This window comes from Salvelinus sp. IW2-2015, linkage group LG28, assembly GCF_002910315.2.
Source record: "Salvelinus sp. IW2-2015 linkage group LG28, ASM291031v2, whole genome shotgun sequence".
Classification (NCBI taxonomy): Eukaryota; Metazoa; Chordata; class Actinopteri; order Salmoniformes; family Salmonidae; genus Salvelinus; species Salvelinus sp. IW2-2015.
This window is the reverse complement of record NC_036868.1, coordinates 3,425,305-3,445,551: the sequence shown is the minus strand read 5'-3', so window position 1 is coordinate 3,445,551 and position 20,247 is coordinate 3,425,305. Positions and strand designations below refer to the sequence as shown.

At 45.8% G+C, this 20,247-nt stretch overlaps 2 protein-coding genes across 6 annotated transcripts in view; one reads left to right on the top strand and one right to left on the bottom strand.

Annotated features, from left to right (window-relative positions):
- Positions 1-16,216, top strand: part of capn3b (calpain 3b) — a 35,656-nt gene extending 19,440 nt beyond the window's left edge. The window contains exons 7-22 of the mRNA XM_070435969.1: positions 460-557; positions 741-818; positions 941-1,101; positions 1,291-1,463; positions 2,652-2,860; positions 4,655-4,695; positions 6,202-6,233; positions 7,721-7,813; positions 8,589-8,666; positions 8,856-8,913; positions 9,254-9,318; positions 9,755-9,823; positions 11,163-11,241; positions 14,647-14,763; positions 15,127-15,185; positions 15,329-16,216. Coding sequence (XP_070292070.1) covers positions 460-557; positions 741-818; positions 941-1,101; positions 1,291-1,463; positions 2,652-2,860; positions 4,655-4,695; positions 6,202-6,233; positions 7,721-7,813; positions 8,589-8,666; positions 8,856-8,913; positions 9,254-9,318; positions 9,755-9,823; positions 11,163-11,241; positions 14,647-14,763; positions 15,127-15,185; positions 15,329-15,355 — 1,437 coding nt within the window. The 3' untranslated portion in view covers positions 15,356-16,216. The remainder of the gene's footprint in view (positions 1-459; positions 558-740; positions 819-940; positions 1,102-1,290; positions 1,464-2,651; positions 2,861-4,654; positions 4,696-6,201; positions 6,234-7,720; positions 7,814-8,588; positions 8,667-8,855; positions 8,914-9,253; positions 9,319-9,754; positions 9,824-11,162; positions 11,242-14,646; positions 14,764-15,126; positions 15,186-15,328) is intronic.
- znf106b (zinc finger protein 106b) overlaps positions 14,142-20,247 on the bottom strand; it is a 129,406-nt gene continuing 123,300 nt past the window's right edge. For all 5 annotated transcript variants that reach the window (XM_023973690.2, XM_023973692.2, XM_023973695.2 and 2 more), the window contains 4 exons: positions 19,820-19,891; positions 19,553-19,624; positions 19,150-19,296; positions 14,142-18,772 (listed from right to left, as the gene is read on the bottom strand). In XM_023973690.2, the coding sequence (XP_023829458.1) occupies positions 18,716-18,772; positions 19,150-19,296; positions 19,553-19,624; positions 19,820-19,891 (348 nt within the window). In that variant the 3' untranslated portion in view covers positions 14,142-18,715. The remainder of the gene's footprint in view (positions 18,773-19,149; positions 19,297-19,552; positions 19,625-19,819; positions 19,892-20,247) is intronic.

The window sequence follows — 20,247 nt, the reverse complement described above, 5'->3', positions numbered from 1 at the left end:
GGTTATGGTCATAGAGCCACTAGAGGAGGTACGGTTATGGTCAATGGCCACTAGAGGAGGTACGGTTATGGTCATAGGAGCCACTAAGAGTGGGTACGTATGGTCATGAGAGCCACTATGAGGAGGTACGGTTATGGTCCATGGAGCCACTAGAGGAGGTGAGGTACGGTTATGGTCATGGAGCCACAGTCAAAGCCAAAGCCTCTGGTAAAACCTCTACCAAACTGTAACTTAGCACTTTACATTATTAGACAGACAAACAACCTGAATCAATGTTATTGTATTGTTGTTGATTGAATCTGTACATTGCACTCTAAAATAGCATAAAATAAAACCTGGCATAAAACAAATAAATAAATAAAGAACAACAACTCTATGAATATGTTACAACACAGTATCTACTAATATGAGGTGCGGGTCAAACTGTCTTTCACTGCTGACCAAGGGTGTCTTTCTTAGTGTGACAAGCTTAAGGTTACCAAGGATACCAAGATTCGCCTAGTTCAAATGCGGAACCCCTGGGGGATGGTGCTATGGAAAGGGCCGTGGAATGCAAAGTGAGTGCAGAATCAATCAACCAACCAATCAACCAATGAATCCTTCAAATCAATAAACAATCTATCATTTTTATTCTTCCAGAAACTAGTTGTGCAGCAAGAGAAACATAGAATACATAACATAGTCATAACATACCAACGTAGCCTACATGTAACAAGGGGACTTTTATTTTCTCTCCACAGGTCCAAAGAATGGTCCACCATCTCCAGCTCAGACAAGGCCAGGCTGAAGAAGAAGACGGTTGAGACGAGCGAGACTTGGTGAGCTGAACGAAGCCCTCTGATAATTGTCAATGTTTCTGACATCAGGGCTGGGCACTGTAACAAAGGATTTGTGTGCAAATGGATAAACAACAATCTATTCTACTATATTCTCCGTATAGGATATCCTTTGAGGACTTCAAAAAGAACTTCACCAAGCTGGAAATCTGTAACCTGACCCCTGACACACTTCTGGACGACAAGTCCCATAGCTGGACGGTGGCGGTCAACGAGGGCCGCTGGGTACGAGGCAGCTCCGCCGGGGGCTGCAGGAACTTCCCAGGTACAAGGTTGACTTTGGGCTGTAAAAAATAGTGTTTGAACTATACTGATTTGTAGTGGTGCACATCATGGTTATAATGCTTCATTCTGCTTCAACTACACACTTTCTCAGCTGCTTGTTAGCCCAAACTAGTACCTAGTAAGAACGAAGACATTGAACCCCACTGACCACGTCTCTGATGTRCCACAGACACGTTCTGGACCAACCCGCAGTACCGCATGCGTCTGTACGAGGAGGACGATGACCCCGACGACCCCGAGCATGTGGCGTGCACCGTCATGGTGGCCCTGATGCAGAAGGGCCGGAGGAAAGACCGCAGCAAGGGTGCCAAGCTTTACACCATCGGATTCTCCATCTACGAGGTGGGTTATACCTCCTGATAAACCACAGGACACAACTGGAGGTATTCTTGATCACCTAACCAGGATAAATGCTAGGACATTCTTCTGGGTTGTGACCAGTCGGTACAAAACAAGATACATATTTTTGAAAATGAGTGGAAGGGGGCGAAACTACTGAAGAAATATTCACATTTATTTACCATTTCAAAACATGTTGCTACGGTGCGCCCTACTGAACATGGCCCAGGTCAGGTGGTATGGTTAGGAAAACTCCTAGCCCTAGCATTTAAAATCAAATCAGTCATATATTAATATTGGTTAACCCAGAATTAAAATAGTGCGTAATTTGGTCAGATGCTCAACTAGGTTCTGGAGGGAAGCGTGTTAGAAATTGAGATTTCTGGTTTGCGAAGTCTCCATCCTCGCGAAAGGAAACTCTCAGCCAAAGAGCTAATCGCTGGAAACGTAAGCCTGTTTGTATGTTCGTTCAATAAATGATCAGATCTATACAGAAACTGAGTGCTCCCTTTTCTTTATTATCCTGGATAGTCACCCATTGACGTGTCCTGGGGCAAGGAATGTTTTGGGGATTTTCAAGTCCCTCAGTCGAGCATCTAATTCCCTTTTTGTTCAAGCTGGTCTGGAGCGTGTTTGGGTACACTTTCATTCCATATAGGCAATGTAGTCATGGTGATACTGACTTATGTTCTTGTCCTCAGGTGCCCAAAGAGGTATGATGGCCAGGGAATGGAGGACCTTGGTGTGATGATGTCAGAGCTGATGTCAGAGCTATCCCAGTAGTCACCTGACTGTGGTCAAAGTGCTACTTATGTGTGTCAGTCTACCTCCGCTTCAGAACGTAAAACTCGGTGTACCTCTGTCTTAAATTGTAGCTGTGTCTTGGTGTTACTAGTGTTCATCATGAAACCTTAGTTATAAAATAGCCTACACACAACACACCAAAAATACACAAGAGACTTTCAGATAGCAATACATATTCTTTTAGCAGAACTGCATCAAATACATATGTGAAATACTTGAAAATATTCTACCCAGGTCTGCCTTAGACATTTGTTTTATTCTATTATACTGATTCAGTAATTTTTTAAATTCCTTTATCTAGAATGATAAGTCAGTGCCTGTGCATCCCCCACCTGTCCCTCCTCTCTTTCTATCCTCCATCCTCTATCCCCCTCTCTCTCTCTACAGATGATTGGGAGCCAGCAGCACCTGCAGAAAGACTTCTTCCTTTACAATGCCTCCAATGCCAAATGCAAGTCCTACATCAACCTGCGTGAGGTGAGCGAGCGATTCTGCCTGCCCCCCGGGGAGTACGTGATCATCCCTTCGACCTTTGACCCCCACGAGGAGGGAGAGTTTATCCTCAGAGTCTTCTCCGAGAAGAACAGCACCTCAGAGTGAGTGACTGGGAGTGGAGAGAGAAAGGGGCAGCTATGATAGAAGGGTTAGGGGAGAGAGAGAGGGGCTGCTATGGTAGAGGGGTTAGGGGAGAGAGAGGGGCTGGGCTGCTATGGTAGAGGGGTTAAGGGAGAGAGAGAGAGGGCTGCTATGGCTATGGGGGTTTAGAGTAGAGCCGAGAAAGACGGGGGCTACTATTCGAGAGATGGTATAGGGGAGAGAAAGAGGCTGCTATGGTAGAGTGGTTAAGGAGAGAGAGGGGCTGCCTATGGTAGAGGGTTATGGAGAGAGAGAGGGCTGCTATGTTTAAGGGTTAGTGGAGAAGAGAGGCTCTATGTTAGAGGGTTAGGGAGAGAAAGGGGCTGCTATGGTAGAGGGGTTAGGGGAGAGAGAGGGGCTGCTATGGTAGAGGGGTTAGGGAGAGAGAGAGGGGCTGCTATGGTTAGAGGGGTTAGGGAGAGAGAGAGAGAGGGCTGCTATGGTAGAGGGGTTAGGAGAGAGAGAGGGGCTGCTATGTAGAGGGTTAGTAGAGAGAGAGGGGCTGCTATGGTAGAGGTTAGGTCGAGAAGAGAGAGGGGCTGCTATGGTAGAGGGGTTTAGGGAGAGAGAGAGGGGCTGCTATTGGTAGAGGGTTAGGGAGAGAAGAGAGGGCTGCTATGGTAGAGGGGTTAGGAGAGAGAGAGGGCTGCTATGGGTAGAGGGTTATGGAGAGAGAGAGGGGCTGCTATAGTAGAGGGGTTAGGGAGAAGAGAAAGGGCTGCTATGGTGAGGTTAGGGGAGAGAGGCTGCTATGGTAGAGGGTTAGGGAGAGAAGGGCTGGCTGCTATGGTAGAGGGTTAGGGAGAAGAGAGGGGCTGCTTATGGTAGAGGGTTAAGTGGGAGAGAGAGAGGGCTGCTATGGTAGAGGGTTAGGAGAGAGAGAGGGCTGCTATGGTAAGAGGGGTTAGGGAGGAGAAGAGAGGGGCTGCTATGGTAGAGGGGTTAAGGAGAGAAGAGAGGGGGCTGCTATGGTGAGGGGTTAGTGGAGAGAAAGAGGGCTGCTACTGGTAGAGGGGTTAAGGAGAGAAGAGGGGCTGCTATGGTGAGGGTTGTGGGAGAGAGAGAGGTGCTATGGTAGAGGGGTTAGGGAGAGAGAGAGGGTGCTTGAGAGGTTAGGAGAGAGAGTTTGTAGAGGTAGGGAGAGAGAGAGGGGGGTCTATGGTAGAGGGTTAGAGAGAGAGAGAGAGAGAGAGAGAGAGAGAGAGAGAGAGAGAGAGAGGCTGCTATGGTAGAGGGTTAGGGAGAGAGAGAGAGAGAAGAGAGAGAGAGAAGAGAGAGAGAAGAGAGAGAGAGATGGGAGAGAGGGAAGAAGCGCAGTAAGAGGTTAGGAGAAGAGAGGGGCTCGCTATGGTAGAGGGGTTAGGGAGAGAGAGGGGCTGCTATGTAAGGGTTGGGAGAGACAGAGAGGGTGCTATGGTGGGGTTGGGAGAGAAGAGGCTAGCGTGGGAGAAGAGGCTGCTATGGTAGAGGGTTGGGAGAGAAGAGGCTGCTATGTGGCGGGTATTTCAGTGTGTTGTTTTCTATGATAGTGTGTGATGAATTTGTTTCTGTGAGTGCCATATATTGTTGTTGTGGTGGTGTGTTGTGTGTGTGTGTGTTGTGTTGGTGTGTGTGTGTGTGTGTGTGAGTCTGTCTGCATGTGGGTGCATGTGTGGGTGGCATGCCAGTCAAGAGTGACAGAAAAAATTAAGCTTCCATGCCTTCGATCTTGTGGCTTCGATGGTGATGAGTAATGTCTGTCTGTTCTCTTTCAGGGAAACCGAAAATACAATTAGGTCAGACCACATAGAGGTTAGTAAATGGACTCACATCTCTCTCTCCTCTCTCTCTGACCTGCCACTGGCATTAAACAAAGCATGTGTGTCCATATATGCTGATGCTTCAACCATGTCCGCATCAGCAACCACAGCTAATGAAGTCACTGAAACCCTTAAAGAGTTGCAGTCTGTTTTGGAATGGGTGGCCAGTAATAAACTGGTCCTGAACATCTCTAAAACTAAGAGCATTGCATTTGGTACAAATCATTCCTTAAGTGCTAGACCTCAGCTGAATCTGGTAATGAATAGTGTGGCTGTTTAACAAGTTGAGACTAAATTACTTGGTGTTACCCTAGATTGTAAACTGTCATGGTCAAAACATATAGATTCAATGGTTGTGAAGATAGGGAGAGGTCTGTCCGTAATAAAGAGATGCCCTGCTTTTTTGACACCACACTCCACAAAGCAAGTCCTGCAGGCTCTAGTTTTATCTTATCTTGATTATTGTCCAGTCATATAGTCAAGTGCTGCAAAGAAAGACCTAGTTAAGCTGCAGCTGGCCCAGAACAGAGCGGCACGTCTTGCTCTTCATTGTAATCAGAGGGCTAATATTAATACTATGCTTGCCAGTCTCTCTTGGCTAAGAGTTGAGGAAAGACTGACTGCATCACTTCTTGTTTTTATAAGAAACATTAATGAGGTGGAAATTCCAAATTGTTTGCATAGTCAACTTACACACAGCTCTGACACACACACTTATCCCACCAGACATGCCACCAGGGGTCTTTTCACAGTGTCCAGGTCCTGAACAAATTCAGGGAAACGTACAGTATTATACAGAGCCATGAGTGCATGGAACTCCCTTCCATCWTATATAGRGCAAGTGAACAGCAAACCTGGTTTCAAAAGACAAATAAAGCAACACTTCACGGCACAACGCCTCTCCCCCATGTGACCTACGTGTTGTGTGTATGTACTGACATGTATGTGTAACTGATAGATGCACACACACACTACATGTTCATGTTCATTGTAAAGTGTTTTGTCTGTAATGTATTTTTCGTGTCGGACCCCAGGAAGACTAGCTGTTGCCATTGGCGTCGGCTGATGGGGATCCTAATAAATCAAATCAACCTGTTGTCAATATGCAGCTGTTCATGTCTGTATCTTTGTCCTCCACCTACCATTAATACATCACTCAAACTTGAATGAAAAATATAGTCCCACCACTTACAATCTCTGTCTCTCTCCATCTTCCCCCACTCTCTCTCCCTCTCTCTCCTTCTCTCTCTCTCTCTCTCTTTACTTCTCTCTCTCCCCCTCTCTCTCCCCTTCTCTCCCCTCTCTCGCTCTCCCCTCTCCCTTTCTCTCTCTCTCCCCTTCTCTCTGCCCTCTTCCTCCCTTCTCTCTCCTCTTCCCCTCTCTCCTTCTCTCTCCCCCTCTCCCTCATACTATTACTGAACAGGGTTTGATCGTTCATTGTTCATTTCAATGTTAACTTCTCCATTTCATTTTTATTTCCATTTCTGCCTCACGCCGCACAGCAAGCAAAAACAGGACAAATAGGAAAGGTAAAGTGTGTGGCATCATCATAGTTTCTTTTGTTTAACCAAATTATGACGAGACATTGAATATGGATGTTTTCATGACGTCCTCTTTCACTTCTCGCAAGATGAAATAAATGGCCATTGCGACCAGTGTCATTTCATATGTAGACTTGAAGCCAATTGAACATTAGCCCGTGGTCCCTGATCTCTTCGAGCTGTGAAGCCCAACTCCTACGGCCATTACTATACAAACACAGGAGTTGGCTATACAGCACAAACAGAAAAGGATCCAGGCTAATGGAAATGTTGGCTATGGTCCAGTGAGCTTACTGTCATTTCTCTTCTATTCTGTGTCTTCCACCTCTACCACCAATCATCTCTAACCCCTGTGTCACACGTCCACGCTCTCACACCAATCATCTCTAACCCCTGTGTCTCACGTCCACCTCTACCACCAATCATCTCTAACCCCTGGTGTCACACCGTCCACCTCTACCCCCAATCATCTCTAACCCCGTGTCACATGTCCACCCTCTACACCAATCATCTCTAACCCCTGTGTCACAGTCCACACTCTACCACCAATAATTTCTAACCACTGTGTCACATGTCCACCTCTACCACCAATCTTCTTAACCACTGTGTGTCACACATCCCCATTCACCTTCTCCCCTGCCCTCTGGTACAACTTCAACTACCCCTCCCACCGTTCACCCCTTCCCCCCACTACCACCCCCAAACCACCACCGTCCACCCCACCACTACCACCACCACCACCACCACCACCATTCCACCCCACCACTACCGGCCACCCCACCACTACCACCCCACCACACCACCACCACCACCACCATCCCACCACCACCCAAACCCACCCCACTACCACCCCACCACCCCAACACCACCACACCACCACCACCATCCCCACCACACCCAACCCACCACCAATCCCCACCACCACCACCACCATCCTCCCAACCACCACCATCCACCACCACCATTCCCCACCACCCCACCACCCAACCACTACCACCCCACACCACCACCATCCCCAAACCACCCACACCCATCCTCCCAACCACCACCCACCATCCACCCAACCACCACCGACCACCACCATCCACCAATCACCATCACCATCCCACCACCACCCAACCACCCACCACCATCCACCACCACCACCACCACCATCCACCATCCCCACCACCACCACCACCACCACCACCATCATCACCATCCCCACCACCACCACCATCCTCCCAACCACCACCACCACCATCCTCCAACCACCATCACCACCTCCACCCAACTCCACCCACCACCACCACCATCCTCCAACACCACCACCATCCCTCCCACCACCACCACACCACCACTACCCACTACCACCCACCACCCACCACAACCCCACCACCAACCCACCACCACCACCCCACCACCACCACCACCACCATCCACCCAACCACTACCATCCTGCCACCATCCACCCAACCACTACCATCCACCCAACCCCAAGCCCATCGTGTTTGTATCAGACAGAGCGAAGGCCAACAAGGAGATTGAGCAAGATGACATCGAGGTTCAGAAGGAGAAGAAAGAGAAAGTCAAGGTTGTTCTCCTTTGAGAGAGGAAGGGGGCAGAGGGGAGGGGTGTTTGTGGTGAAACCTATTGTGATGGCATGTGTTTGTCAAGGTGGCCAAGACAGGGAGGGGATTGGGGGGCTAGTGTTTAAATTGGGCGGGAATTTGCATAATAATAAGAGTCTAGTAGCATCAGTTGTGATGTGTGTGTAGCATGAATGTATATGTGTGTGTTTATGCGTGTGCACGRACCCAAACCATGTCAGTGAAGTTGCACTTGACACAATTCCACCTGTAGGTATTTTACACCATTTTGCATTCTCCAATATAGCCATTAGCACAACGTAACCTCTGACCTACCAAAATACGGGGTCAGTGACAGGGCTGAAACCAAATCTACCCCAGGCCACATGCATCTCCTGTCCTGACCAGGGAGAGACTTCCAGACACCCCCACTGATCCACAYTCAGCTCTAAAAGGTCAATCTATCTCCAGTAACAATGCACCTGTTCTCAGAATTGTGTATTTACATACTCATATTTGCCGTTGTTTGGTTACCATGGTGTTTGGTTACCAATCCTCTGGTGGAAAGGGGTAATGAATAAACAAATGATAGACATTAAGGGCAGATTTTACTTTTGCCATTTGTCTATGGGTGTCCACAATGCAATCAAAATTAGCATGGCTTTGTGTAGTGCATGTTGGGATATACCACTTTTTAAACCAGCCTGAAACCTGATAACATCATGCCTTCACTTCCATCGATCTTTTCTAAACGTTTCTTTCTTTCACTTTCCTAATCAGCCAAAACCACAGCAACCGGATGAGGAGAGCGGAGAACACAAAATGTTCAGGGCCATTTACCAGCAGATTGCTGGGGAGGTGAGTGCTGGTGTGACTGGGAAAAMTGGGAGCATTGGTCAGGGTAAATTAATGTATGTAAAGCCAGATCTTTACAAGTGCATCGGGGGGGCAGAGGTAGAGGCTTGATATGGGATTGGGCCGATAAGGATAGGTTATACTGAGAGGTGTACATGCACACAGCTCAAAGGAGATATGTCCCRTCTCTAGGACATGCAGATCTGTGCCAATGAGCTCAAGGTGGTCATGAAAAGGGTACTGGAAAAACGTGAGTGCTGTCATGATTCCTCATTTTTAATGCCAGACCCTTCCTCTTCCCTTGTGCCCACTATGTCCATCAGTGGASGCTGCTGAGGGGAGGACGGCTCATAATAATGGCTGGAATGGAGCGAATGGAATGGCATCAAAGACATGGAAACCATGTGTTTGACATATTTTATACTATTCCACCTATTCCGCTCCAGCTATTACCACGAGTCTGTCCTCCCTCAATTAAGYTGCCACCAACCTCCTGTGATSTCCACCTGTCATGTCCTTTRTGTACACTTGTTACGTAGTGTCCACTCTGTAGTATGCACTTCTCTTCTAAATGATATTTTTCTCCACAGATAATGACATGAAGACGGACGGCTTCAGCTTAGAGAGTTGCCGGAGCATGATCGCTTTGATGGATGTATCCTTCCATATGATTAATACTGGAACTCTATTTGAACGTTTCTAATACCATCTCGGTCTACTACTCTGGTTGCCTGTCTATGTAAACACAGAGCAAACAACAATATTAAAAGGTACAGACAGATACAGTAGTAAAAGCAGTACTTCAAAAAACATATACAATTKTATGAAATGCAGTTCTTCACACCAGAGGAGGCTGGTGGGAGGAGCTATAGGAGGATGGGCTCATTGTAATAGCTGGAATGGAATTAATGGAAGGTATCATACACATCYAACATGGAAACCACATAAATGGACTCCGGTCGATTAATTCCATTCCAGTCAATACAATGACCCCATCCTCCTATAGCTCCTCCCACCAGCCTCCACTACTTCACACGGTAACGCCCAAGAAAGAAATATTGCCTGCTGTTTCTTCCTTAACTACTTCTCAGACTGACGGCACAGGAAAACTGAACCTGCAGGAGTTCAAACACCTGTGGAGTAAGATCAAAACGTGGCAGGTAGGATCCTCCTGTCCATAACTCTCCAGAGCCTGATGGTTTAGGGGAAAACTTCCACTTAAGTCGAATTTACCCTTAGTCTCCCGTTGCCATCACTACTAAGTGAAATGTTGACTTAAGTGGAAGTTAGGATGAAGGCGTCTTCTGCATGGGGGAGTTTTGTTAAGAGCCCCGACGCTCAAACCAAACATGAACATGAACATGAACATTAACATTAACATTAACGCAATACGGTTCTGGAAGCATAAGGACCTTATCTTTCATATCAGCGAGAAATAATATAAAACAGTTAAAAAATGTTAAATTGAAACCCACCTTGATAGGATTAGTGTTCCCACACGGCCATATCTCCATGTTACCTCACTTGTTTACAGAAAACAGACAGAAGACAAGAGGTGACCACCTGTGCGAATTAGCTATCTAGCATGCTCTGAACACCTGTGCGTAAGAGTAACTCAGGAAGAGTAGCGGAAGTGTAATTTTGTCAGATAGAGGCGCCTACTGTATATCTGTATGGATCTGTGCTAAACTACCTTACCTTAACCTATCTGTAACTGCTACAGTGTAGTTTAGTAGGATGGAGGCTCCATAGCTGTATGGATCTGTAACTGCTACAGTGTAGTTTAGTAGGCTGGAGGCTCTATAGCTGTATGGCTCTGTAACTGCTACAGTGTAGTTTAGTAGGATGGAGGCTCTGTAGCTGTATGGATGCTGTAATACTGACAGGTGTAGTTTAGTAGGATGGAGGCTCTATAGCTGTATGGCTCTAACTGTACAGTGTAGTTTAGTAGGATGGAGGCTCGTAGCTGTATGGATTTGTAACTGCTACAGTGTAGTTTAGTAGGATGGGGGCTCTATAGCTGTATGGATCTGTAACTGCTACAGTGTAGTTTAGTAGGATGGAGGCTCTGTAAGCTGTATGGATCTGTAACTGCTACAGTGTAGTTTAGTAGGATGGAGGCTCTGTAGCTGTATGGATCTGTAACTGCTACAGTGTAGTTTAGTAGGATGGAGGCTCTGTAGGCTGATGGGATCTGTAACTGCTACAGGAAGCGCATCACTTTTATTTGAAGGATTCTTTCTGGCTGATGAAAGATACGGGCCATATGTTTTGAAAACCATGTCGTAAGCAATGATTATTAAACATTAAAACACCGCGTGGGGATTGTAGTTCACATGAGGTAGTCGTGGGCAAAGGTAATGGCTGAAAGCTGTAGGGAGAAGGCAGAATGCCACCTAGAGTTTGAGAGAGATGGATTCACAGCGATCATCAACAGATCATTTTCAGTCCAACATTCAAAATCATTGAGATTGACCGTCATGTGTTCACTGTGTGCAGCTGATCTTCAAGAAGTATGACAAGGACAAATCCAGCACCATCAGCAGCTTTGAGATGAGGAACGCAGTCAATGACGCAGGTGAGCTCCATGGACAAACTTCAGCCGTTTAGTCCCAGCAGGGCCACGTTCAGTTGCCAAACGTTTTCTAACGTTACAGATAGCAATACTATGAATCGAGCCGACGTGATTTATTATTCTACATGTCAGACGCATGTTTGTTCTACATATTTCTATCTGAACGTTCCAAAATGTTTTGTCTTGCTGAACGTGCCTCCAGGTGAATGGACTTAGAAGTCTTCCCAGAGAGCCATGAATTGATTACTCTTTTCACACTAGAGTGCTTTTCACATTTTCCTTTCCAGCATGGTTCCAATCCAACAGCTATAGTGGATGTTTAACCAGGCCAGTGAAGTTCAGCTCGGCTTGGCTCAGTACTAGTGTAAAAAGGGTATTATGGACCACACACACAAACAGTTAGGTTGAAAAGATTGGGCTTGGGCCCTCAAATCCTCTAAAAGTTCTACAGCTGCATCATTGCATCTTGACTGGCTGCATCACGGCTTAGTATGGCAACTGTACCGCCCTCGATTACATGGTGCTACAGAGGCTTGTGCAGACAGCCCAGTACATCATTGGGGCCGAGCTCTCTGCCATCCAGGACCTCTATATCAGGCGGTGTGAAAGGAAGGCTCGGAAAATTGTTAGACTCCAGCCTCCCAAGCCATCGACTGTTCTCTCTGCTTCAGAACGACAAGCACTACTGGTGACTCAAGTCTGACACCAACAGGCTCCTGAACAGCTTCTATCCCCAAGCAATAAGACTGCTATAATAAAATGGCGACATGGACTATCTGCAATGACCCTTCTATTTATGTTTGCACTGTCTCTATGCACACGCTACACACTCACTCACACGGACACTCCAGCACACACGCACACACACACATTCATACAGACGCTACACATACACACACACAATCTTCATATACGCTGCTGCTACTCTGTTGATCATAAACTCAGCAAAAAAAGAAACGTCCCTTTTTTAGGACCCTGTCTTTCAAAGATAATTCGTAAAAATCCAAATAACTACAGATCTTCATTGTAAAGGGTTTAAACACTGTTTTCCATGCTTGGTCAATGAACCATAAACAATTAATGAACATGCACCTGTGGAACGGTTGTTAAGACACTAACAGCTTACAGACGGAAGGCAATTAAGGTCACAGTTATGAAAACTTAGGACACCAAAGAGGCCTTTCTACTGACTCTGAAAAACACCAAAAGAAAGATGCCCAGGGTCCCTGCTCATCTGCGTTACAGGGGGACAGGACGGGCAGCTGATCATCCTCGCAGTGGCAGACCACGTGTAACAACACCTGTACAGGATCGGTACATCCGAACATCACACCTGCGGGACAGGTACAGGATGGCAACAACAGCTGCCCAATCCCTCCATCAGTGCTCAGACTGTCCGCAATAGGCTGAGAGAGGCTGGACTGAGGGCTTGTAGGCCTGTTGTAAGGCAGGTCCTCACCAGACATCACCGGTAACAACGTCGCCTATGGGCACAAACCACCGTCACTGGACCAGACAGGACTGGAAAAAAGTGCTCTTCACTGACGAGTCACGGTTTTGTCTCACCAGGGGTGATGGTCGGATCCGCGTTTATCGTCGAAGGAATGAGCGTTACACCGAGGCCTGTACTCTGGAGCGGGATTGATGGAGGAGGTGGAGGGGCCGTCATGGTCTGGGGAAGACATCCTCCTCCCTCATGTGGTACCCTTCCTGCAGGCTCATCCTGACATGACCCTCCAGCATGACAATGCCACCAGCCATACTTCTTGTTCTGTGCGTGATTTCCTGCAAGACAGGGCTCTGGCAGTCCTCCTCCTTGCACAAAGGCGGAGGTAGCGGTCCTGCTGCTGGGTTGTTGCCCTCCTACGGCCTCCTCCACGTCTCCTGATGTACTGGCCTGTCTCCTGGTAGCGCCTCCATGCTCTGCACACTACGCTGACAGACACAGCAAACCTTCTTGCCACAGCTCGCATTGATGTGCCATCCTGGATGAGCTGCACTACCTGAGCCACTTGTGTGGGTTGTAGACTCCGTCTCATGCTACCACTAGAGTGAAAGCACCGCCAGCATTCAAAAGTGACCAAAACATCAGCCAGGAAGCATAGGAACTGAGAAGTGGTCTGTGGTCACCACCTGCAAAACCACTCCTTTATTGGGGGTGTCTTGCTAATTGCCTATAATTTCCACCTTTTGTCTATTCCATTTGCACAACAGCATGTGAAATTTATTGTCAATCAGTGTTGCTTCCTAAGTGGACAGTTTGATTTCAAAGAAGTGTGATTGACTTGGATTTACATTGTGTTGTTTAAGTGTTCCCTTTATTTTTTTGAGCAGTGTATATATATATCGCAGTATGTGGACACCCCTTCAAATTAGTCGATTCTGCTTTTTAGCCACACTCATTGCTGACAGGTGCATAAAATTGAGTACACAACCATGCAATCTCCATAGACAAACATTGGTAGTAGAATGACCTTACTGAAGAGCTCAGTGACTTTCAAAGTGGCACTGTCATAGGATGCCACCTTTCCAACAAGTCCGTTTGTGAAATTTCTGCCCTGCTAAAGCTGCCCCGGTCAACTGTAAGTGCTGTTATTGTGAAGCGGAAACATCTAGCAGCAACAATGGCTCAGCCACGACGTGGTAGGCCACACAAGCTCACAGAACAGCACCTGGCGCGTAAAAATTGTCTGTCCATGATTATTTTGTTTTGTTATGCCCATACACTACATGACCAAAAGTATCCCTGCACATTGTAAATATGGTACTGGCACTGGAACTTTATATAGCTTTATATAACTTTATATATATAGCTTACTTTCTCTTGATCTTCTTTCTATTCTTGTGTATTTTTGTTCTGTCGTGGAACTTCTACACAGGGACATTCAAAGTCAAAGTCAAAATTAAATCAATCATCCTTTATTGTCAGTTAACTGGAGAGGTTCCAGCAAACTTGATGCACCATAGTACACGTCTGCCAGGAGCTCTGCTGGGGCAGTCCCGTTAGTTGTCTTATATACTGCTTACACAGACAAGTTATATTTGCATGGTTCATAGGGTTGGTTCCTGCATGTGTTTGGCACCGTCTCCTATTTTAACTTACAGAACATATTCAGGGCATTCTGCCACATATCTTTACTAAGCACAGGCAGGACCAAGGATTATTTATGACACGGAAGACAAAATTAACATTTAAGGGTGTCTCTTCACACAATTTTCCATCACAGTTCTTCTTGACTTTTGTATTTTTTTGAGTACTACATACAGTATATTGATTTATTGTATTTTTGGGAAAGAGCATGCAAGGCATTTTACTGCACTTGTGTACATTACAAAATATATTCCACTGTGGTTACAGCAAATCTTTCATCTTGTATCCATTCCACCCCCCCCCCCCATTCCACTTAGGGTTCCGCTTAAACAACCAGCTGTATGACATCATCACGATGCGCTACGCTGACGAGCACCTCAACATCGACTTTGACAGCTTCATCTGCTGCTTCGTCAGGCTAGAAGGCATGTTCAGTAAGTACACACTGGACTTAGACACCATTTCCTGTTTCGTCAGGCTAGAGGGAATATTCTGTTAGTACACACTGGTTTGATTAATATAAATTCCACCAGAAACATCAACAGGCATTCATCTCATTGAATAAGAGTCAGAGAACAGATAGGTGGCGGTCACAGGAGGTTGGTGGCACCTTAATTGCAGAGGAAGGACTTGTGGTAATGGCCAGAGAGCTATTGGTGGAACGATATCAAATACATGGTTTCCATGCGTTTATGCCATTCCATTTGCTCCATTCCGGCCATTATTATGAGCCGTCCTCCCCTCAGCAGCCTCCACTGATAGAGCTACTGTTTGATTTGTACGAGGTCTCTTTGCAGGGACGTTCCATGCCTTTGACAAAAACGGAGACGGCACAATCAAGCTCAACGTCCTCGAGGTAAGCCCAGTAGGCCACTGTGCTACAAAAGGTCACATCACATCCATACAAAGGGGAATTCACTCCATTAACTCCTGTCCTCTTCTGCTTTCTTTCATCTCCTGTCCTAACCTGTTCTTGTCTTTCATCTCCTCTTGTTACAGTGGCTCCAGTTGACCATGTATGCTTAAATCACCCAGCCATCAGAGGAGTCCTGCTCTCTGGTGTACCCTCAGCCATGCTTCTACCAACATCGCTAAGATCACCCAGCCATCAGAGAAGTCCTGCTCTCTGGTCTACCTTCAGCCATGCTTCTACCAACATCGCTTAGATCACCCAGTCATCAGAGGAGTCCTGCTCAATGGTCTACCCTCAGCCATGCTTCTACCAACATCGCCTTCCTCTACCTCAGCCAATTCCCCATGTTCTCTTTCTGACAAGACATTGCCATTACTCTCATTCTAGCATAGAAAACAAATTAAATGCAATGGTGATCATTTTCTACAGTCACGCTGCACAAATGATATCTCACAACGCCAAGAGAAGTGTGTAATGTCTCAAGAAAGTACATTAACACGATATAGCGATCTTCTAAGACATACAGGTTGGCTGGAGAGAAAGACCACCTGGAATGTCAACTTTGACTGGTGAGAGGTAGCACCCTGGCAGCATAGCACCGAGGGACTTGAATGGGGAACCCTTGCTCCAGTACATTTGGCTAGTGCTTTAAACTACAAGCCTTCAAGTGTTATTGCCTGTCCTTAAAGGGGAAGGTTTTAGAACGCCAGCTCACTGTAAATAACATGTTTAGTATTAGTGGATTGAATACATATCGTTGCTTAGCTTTACTTCCTGAAGTGTTTCCATTCCCCTTTAAGTTATTGGTGGTAACTACATTAGAAAATCAATGTTGTGTTCCTGTAAGTCTCTGTGATAATATCATGTGGATACTCAGGTCTCGAGAGACAATGATGATGCTGTCGGACTGGATTGTTGGATTGTTTCAGAAGCATTTAAAAAAAAAAATGTAATTCATTAAATTCAAACTTTTACTGTGATGAGAGTTGTCGAGTCTTCAACGCTAAACCAAATCTCTTAATGTTGATCCCAGGTTGAATTGTATAATGAATGTTTAGGATTTCAAATAATTAAGATGTAAATTAYGCATTGCATTAAATTAAGCATTGCCACAATTACTCGGATAGTTTTTCTCCAACTGAACTGAACATTGACACGAACAACGGTTAGATGGTCTATAATGAACAGGGCTCTAGTCTAACATTGTTCCCACACTTTTTTTAGTTGGTGGCACCAGCCCATGATTTGGTGGTACCAAAAATATTTTTTTTAGTGCAAAGCCAGTTCCACTGTGTTTTCATTGCTCCCCTCGAATCAGGGACCGATTTAGACCTGGGACACCAGGTGGATGCAATTAACTGTCAGGTAGACCAGAAAACCAGCTCTGGACCTCGTAGGGTAAGAGTTCAATACCCCTGTCATATAGTGTTTCCATCAAATATTCAGAACTCCACCGTAGGGCATTTAAAGCTGCCATATGGTATATATATTATGTATTTATTTCACATCTCTAAGAAATGGGTGGTCCTTTTTAGGTATTTAAAAAGGTACAATATGCAGAAATCGCGCTGCCATTTCCTGGTTGCAAAATGTTTTAATAGTTGGCCTAATTAAAGTTTATTTGACAAAATAAGCAATGTATAGTGTAGAGGATCATTGTATGATTTAAAACACTGAAATATATTTTCAATAACCAAAAACATTGTACATTCAGATGTTTGAAGCTGGTGTACAAAACCAAAAATAAAAGATGCAAAAACTGAACTTAATGAGAAGCAAAGAAATCTAACAGATCTACTGCTTCTAAAATTTGCTTRCAATGAGAATGACAGATCTATAACTCACATTTCTATGTGAATTTGGTCAGGTGGCCTAAAAAGTGACTTGCTGCAGCTTTAGTGAGCCACTTCCATACAGACTGGAAAATAACATGACAAATCATGTCTAAACAGACGTGTGTGTTAGGAGTTGGTCTCTCACATCACAGCAAATCCAAAACCATTAAAAAAACAGTGTGTCAATCATCCTTATGTCCGTGCTTTTACAGTAAGCATTGGCCTCTGTCTTAGACCACTGAAATGGGAAAAATTATCCTTCCCAACAGAATAAAACCAAATACATTTTTCTGAATTAATAAAACATGTTCCTATTGTTGCTGTACACGTGTGTGCACGCTCAGCATATCAATACATACAGGTAACTACCAAAATAAAGGAAACACCAACATAGTCTTAATAGGGCGTTGGACCACTATGAGCCAGAACAGCTTCAATGCGCTGTAGCATAGATTCTACAAGTGTCTGGAACTCTATTGGAGGGATGCTCCATTCTTCCACAAGAAATTCCACCATTTGGTGTTTCGTTGTTGGTGGTGGAAAACGCTGTCTCAGTCGCCACTCCAGAATCTCCCAGAAGTGTTAAATTGCGCTGAGATCTGGTGACTYAGACACTTCAAACCCCCTATGGTCCTTTGAGACCCCTATTTCAGTCACAGAACTCTTCRAGCCTAGGCAGCCCAAATAACCACYATGGGATGTTAATTGCTTAATTTACTCAGGAACTACACCTGTGTGGAAGCACCTGCTTTCACTATACTTTGAATCCCTCATTTACTCGAGTGTTTCCTTTACTTTGGCAGTAACCAGTACATACCATAGATGTGTGAATGTATGTATGAAATAGAAGTCCCTACACAAGACTGTGTATAGTAGCTATGTATGACCAGCCCATGTCAACAGATCAGTTACAGTGTGGTTATGCAATGATAATCTATACGCTGTGTGTTTGTGTGTGTGTGTGTGTGTGTGTGTGTGTCCAGTATAGGCTATTTAGCCAGTGTTCCAATACAATTGCTGAAGTTGAGCCACAGCCTTGTAGAATGGTGTAATCCAGGGTTCCCCAACTAGCACTGTGATTTTATTTAGCCCCCCCAAGTTCTGAAAATTACTCATTTTAAATTGTTGACCATAAGACTGTTAAAACACCAGCCAATCAGCTCCAAGTTCTATATTCCCAGGCATAATACAAAATGTAAGCCAGGTTTGAAATCACTATGTTTTAGTGAAATATATTCGTTTGGGCTTCTTGCGGTCAATTTGCAGTGCACAAATGATTTGTAATTATGTTCATCCGCACATGAAAAATCATGCCATCAACCAAGGTCCATTAAAAACATGCCACAACCTTCAGTCGTACTGGTGTCCTCTTACCAGGGAAGAGCAGGGGGTTAAAGGATGAACAAAGTGAGAAATTACTCTGAACAAGAAAACAGTTCAGTTCTATCTCCTTCCCTCCTCAACATTTGCCTACTGAATGGGGACCCAACTCCTACTATCCAAGAAGAATGAATGCCAGAATTCCAGCCTAGCTCCATGTATGGAGCCATTGATTCTAAATGGTGAGAGACCAGTGTCAACTCAGCACCACACATCCGCAGGAGTAAGCACTGGAGAAACAGCATGTCTTCTCTACTGTCATGTCTTCAGCTTGCTGTCCATCTCCACGTGTTTCTGCATGTGGCTAGGCAGGTCCTGTAGAGACAAGGGGGAGACAAGGTACTGAGACATTGACAATAACCCCCCTCTCAACCTTATATACAAAGAGCTCTCAAATTCTGCATTTCTGACAGAATAATCATCTGTAATAACGAGATCTGTAATTCAGGTAAACCAAGCAGCTACTGTCTGTCTTTGTCCATCAGCCAACCTGTCCGCCTACAAACCTGTCCGCCTACAAACCTGTCCGCCTACAAACCTGTCCGCCTACAAACCTGTCCGCCTACAAACCTGTCCGCCTGTCTCTTACCAGGTGGGAGGAGTCTTGTAATTCAGGTAAACCAAGCAGCTACTGTCTGTCTTTGTCCGTCAGTCAGCCTGTCTGTCTACAAACCTGTCTGCCTGTCTCTTACCAGGTGGGAGGAGTCTTGGTTGGCGAAGGCGGCGTCGCAGTTCCTCCAGCGACACTTGAAGGTCTGCAGGTGCGGGTTGCTGTGGACGGTGAGCAGGTGCTGCAAGAGGTGCTCCCCCATGCCAAAGATCAGCGAGCAACCGTGCCACTGCACACAAAGGTCAGGTCACAAAGATCAGCAAGTAACCGTACCACTGCACACAAAGGTCAGGTCACAAAGATCAGCAAGTAACCGTACCCTGCACACAAAGGTCAGGTCACAAAGATCAGCAAGTAACCGTACCACTGCACACAAAGGTCAGGTCACAAAGATCAGCAAGTAACCGTACCACTGCACACAAAGGTCACAGGTCACAAAATGATAGGTAATATTCTGAAGGTAAACCCCAACGTGTTTTTCTTACCCAGCAGCGGTAGTTTTGCATCAAGTTGAGTTTCACGGCCTGGACGGTCCCGTCGTAGCAGCCTGTGTAGATCTACATTGCATCAGCAGAGAAGAGTAGTTTATTGTCCACAACTTCTCTCTTTTCAATTTTGTAAATTCTATCAACTGTACAATGCATTCACAGTAGTCCCCTTTCCAATGTACTGAATGTAGATGTTGTTCATATTCCCTCTAGGCCCACAGGCAGGAGGGTTGGCTTCTGGGCTGACTAAACAAGCTCTCTTACCACGCTCTTATGGATGGCCATACACATCACCATGTCATGGTGGCCCCCGTACACCTGCAGCCGGTCGTGGGACTGTGGAGAGAGAGGGGTTGAGTGAGGGAGGGAGGAGAGAAAGAGACGGAGAGAGAGGGGTTGAGTGAGGGAGGAGAGAGAGAGACAGAAAGAGAGGATCGCAGGACAGAGATGGTTCACCATCTTATATTGCGTGTCTGTTCTTTTATTAAGTGTGTTGCACTTTAAATCAAGTATGATTTGTTTCAGAGAGACAGAGAGAGACAGAGAGAGACAGAGAGAGAGAGACGGACGGAGAGAGAGAGACGGACGGAGAGAGAGAGACTCTGTCCGTCTTCATCTCTCTCCGTATACCGTTCTTCTACTCTCCCGCCGTCCGTGTTTCTCGTCTCTCTCTCTCTCTGTACCGTCTCTCC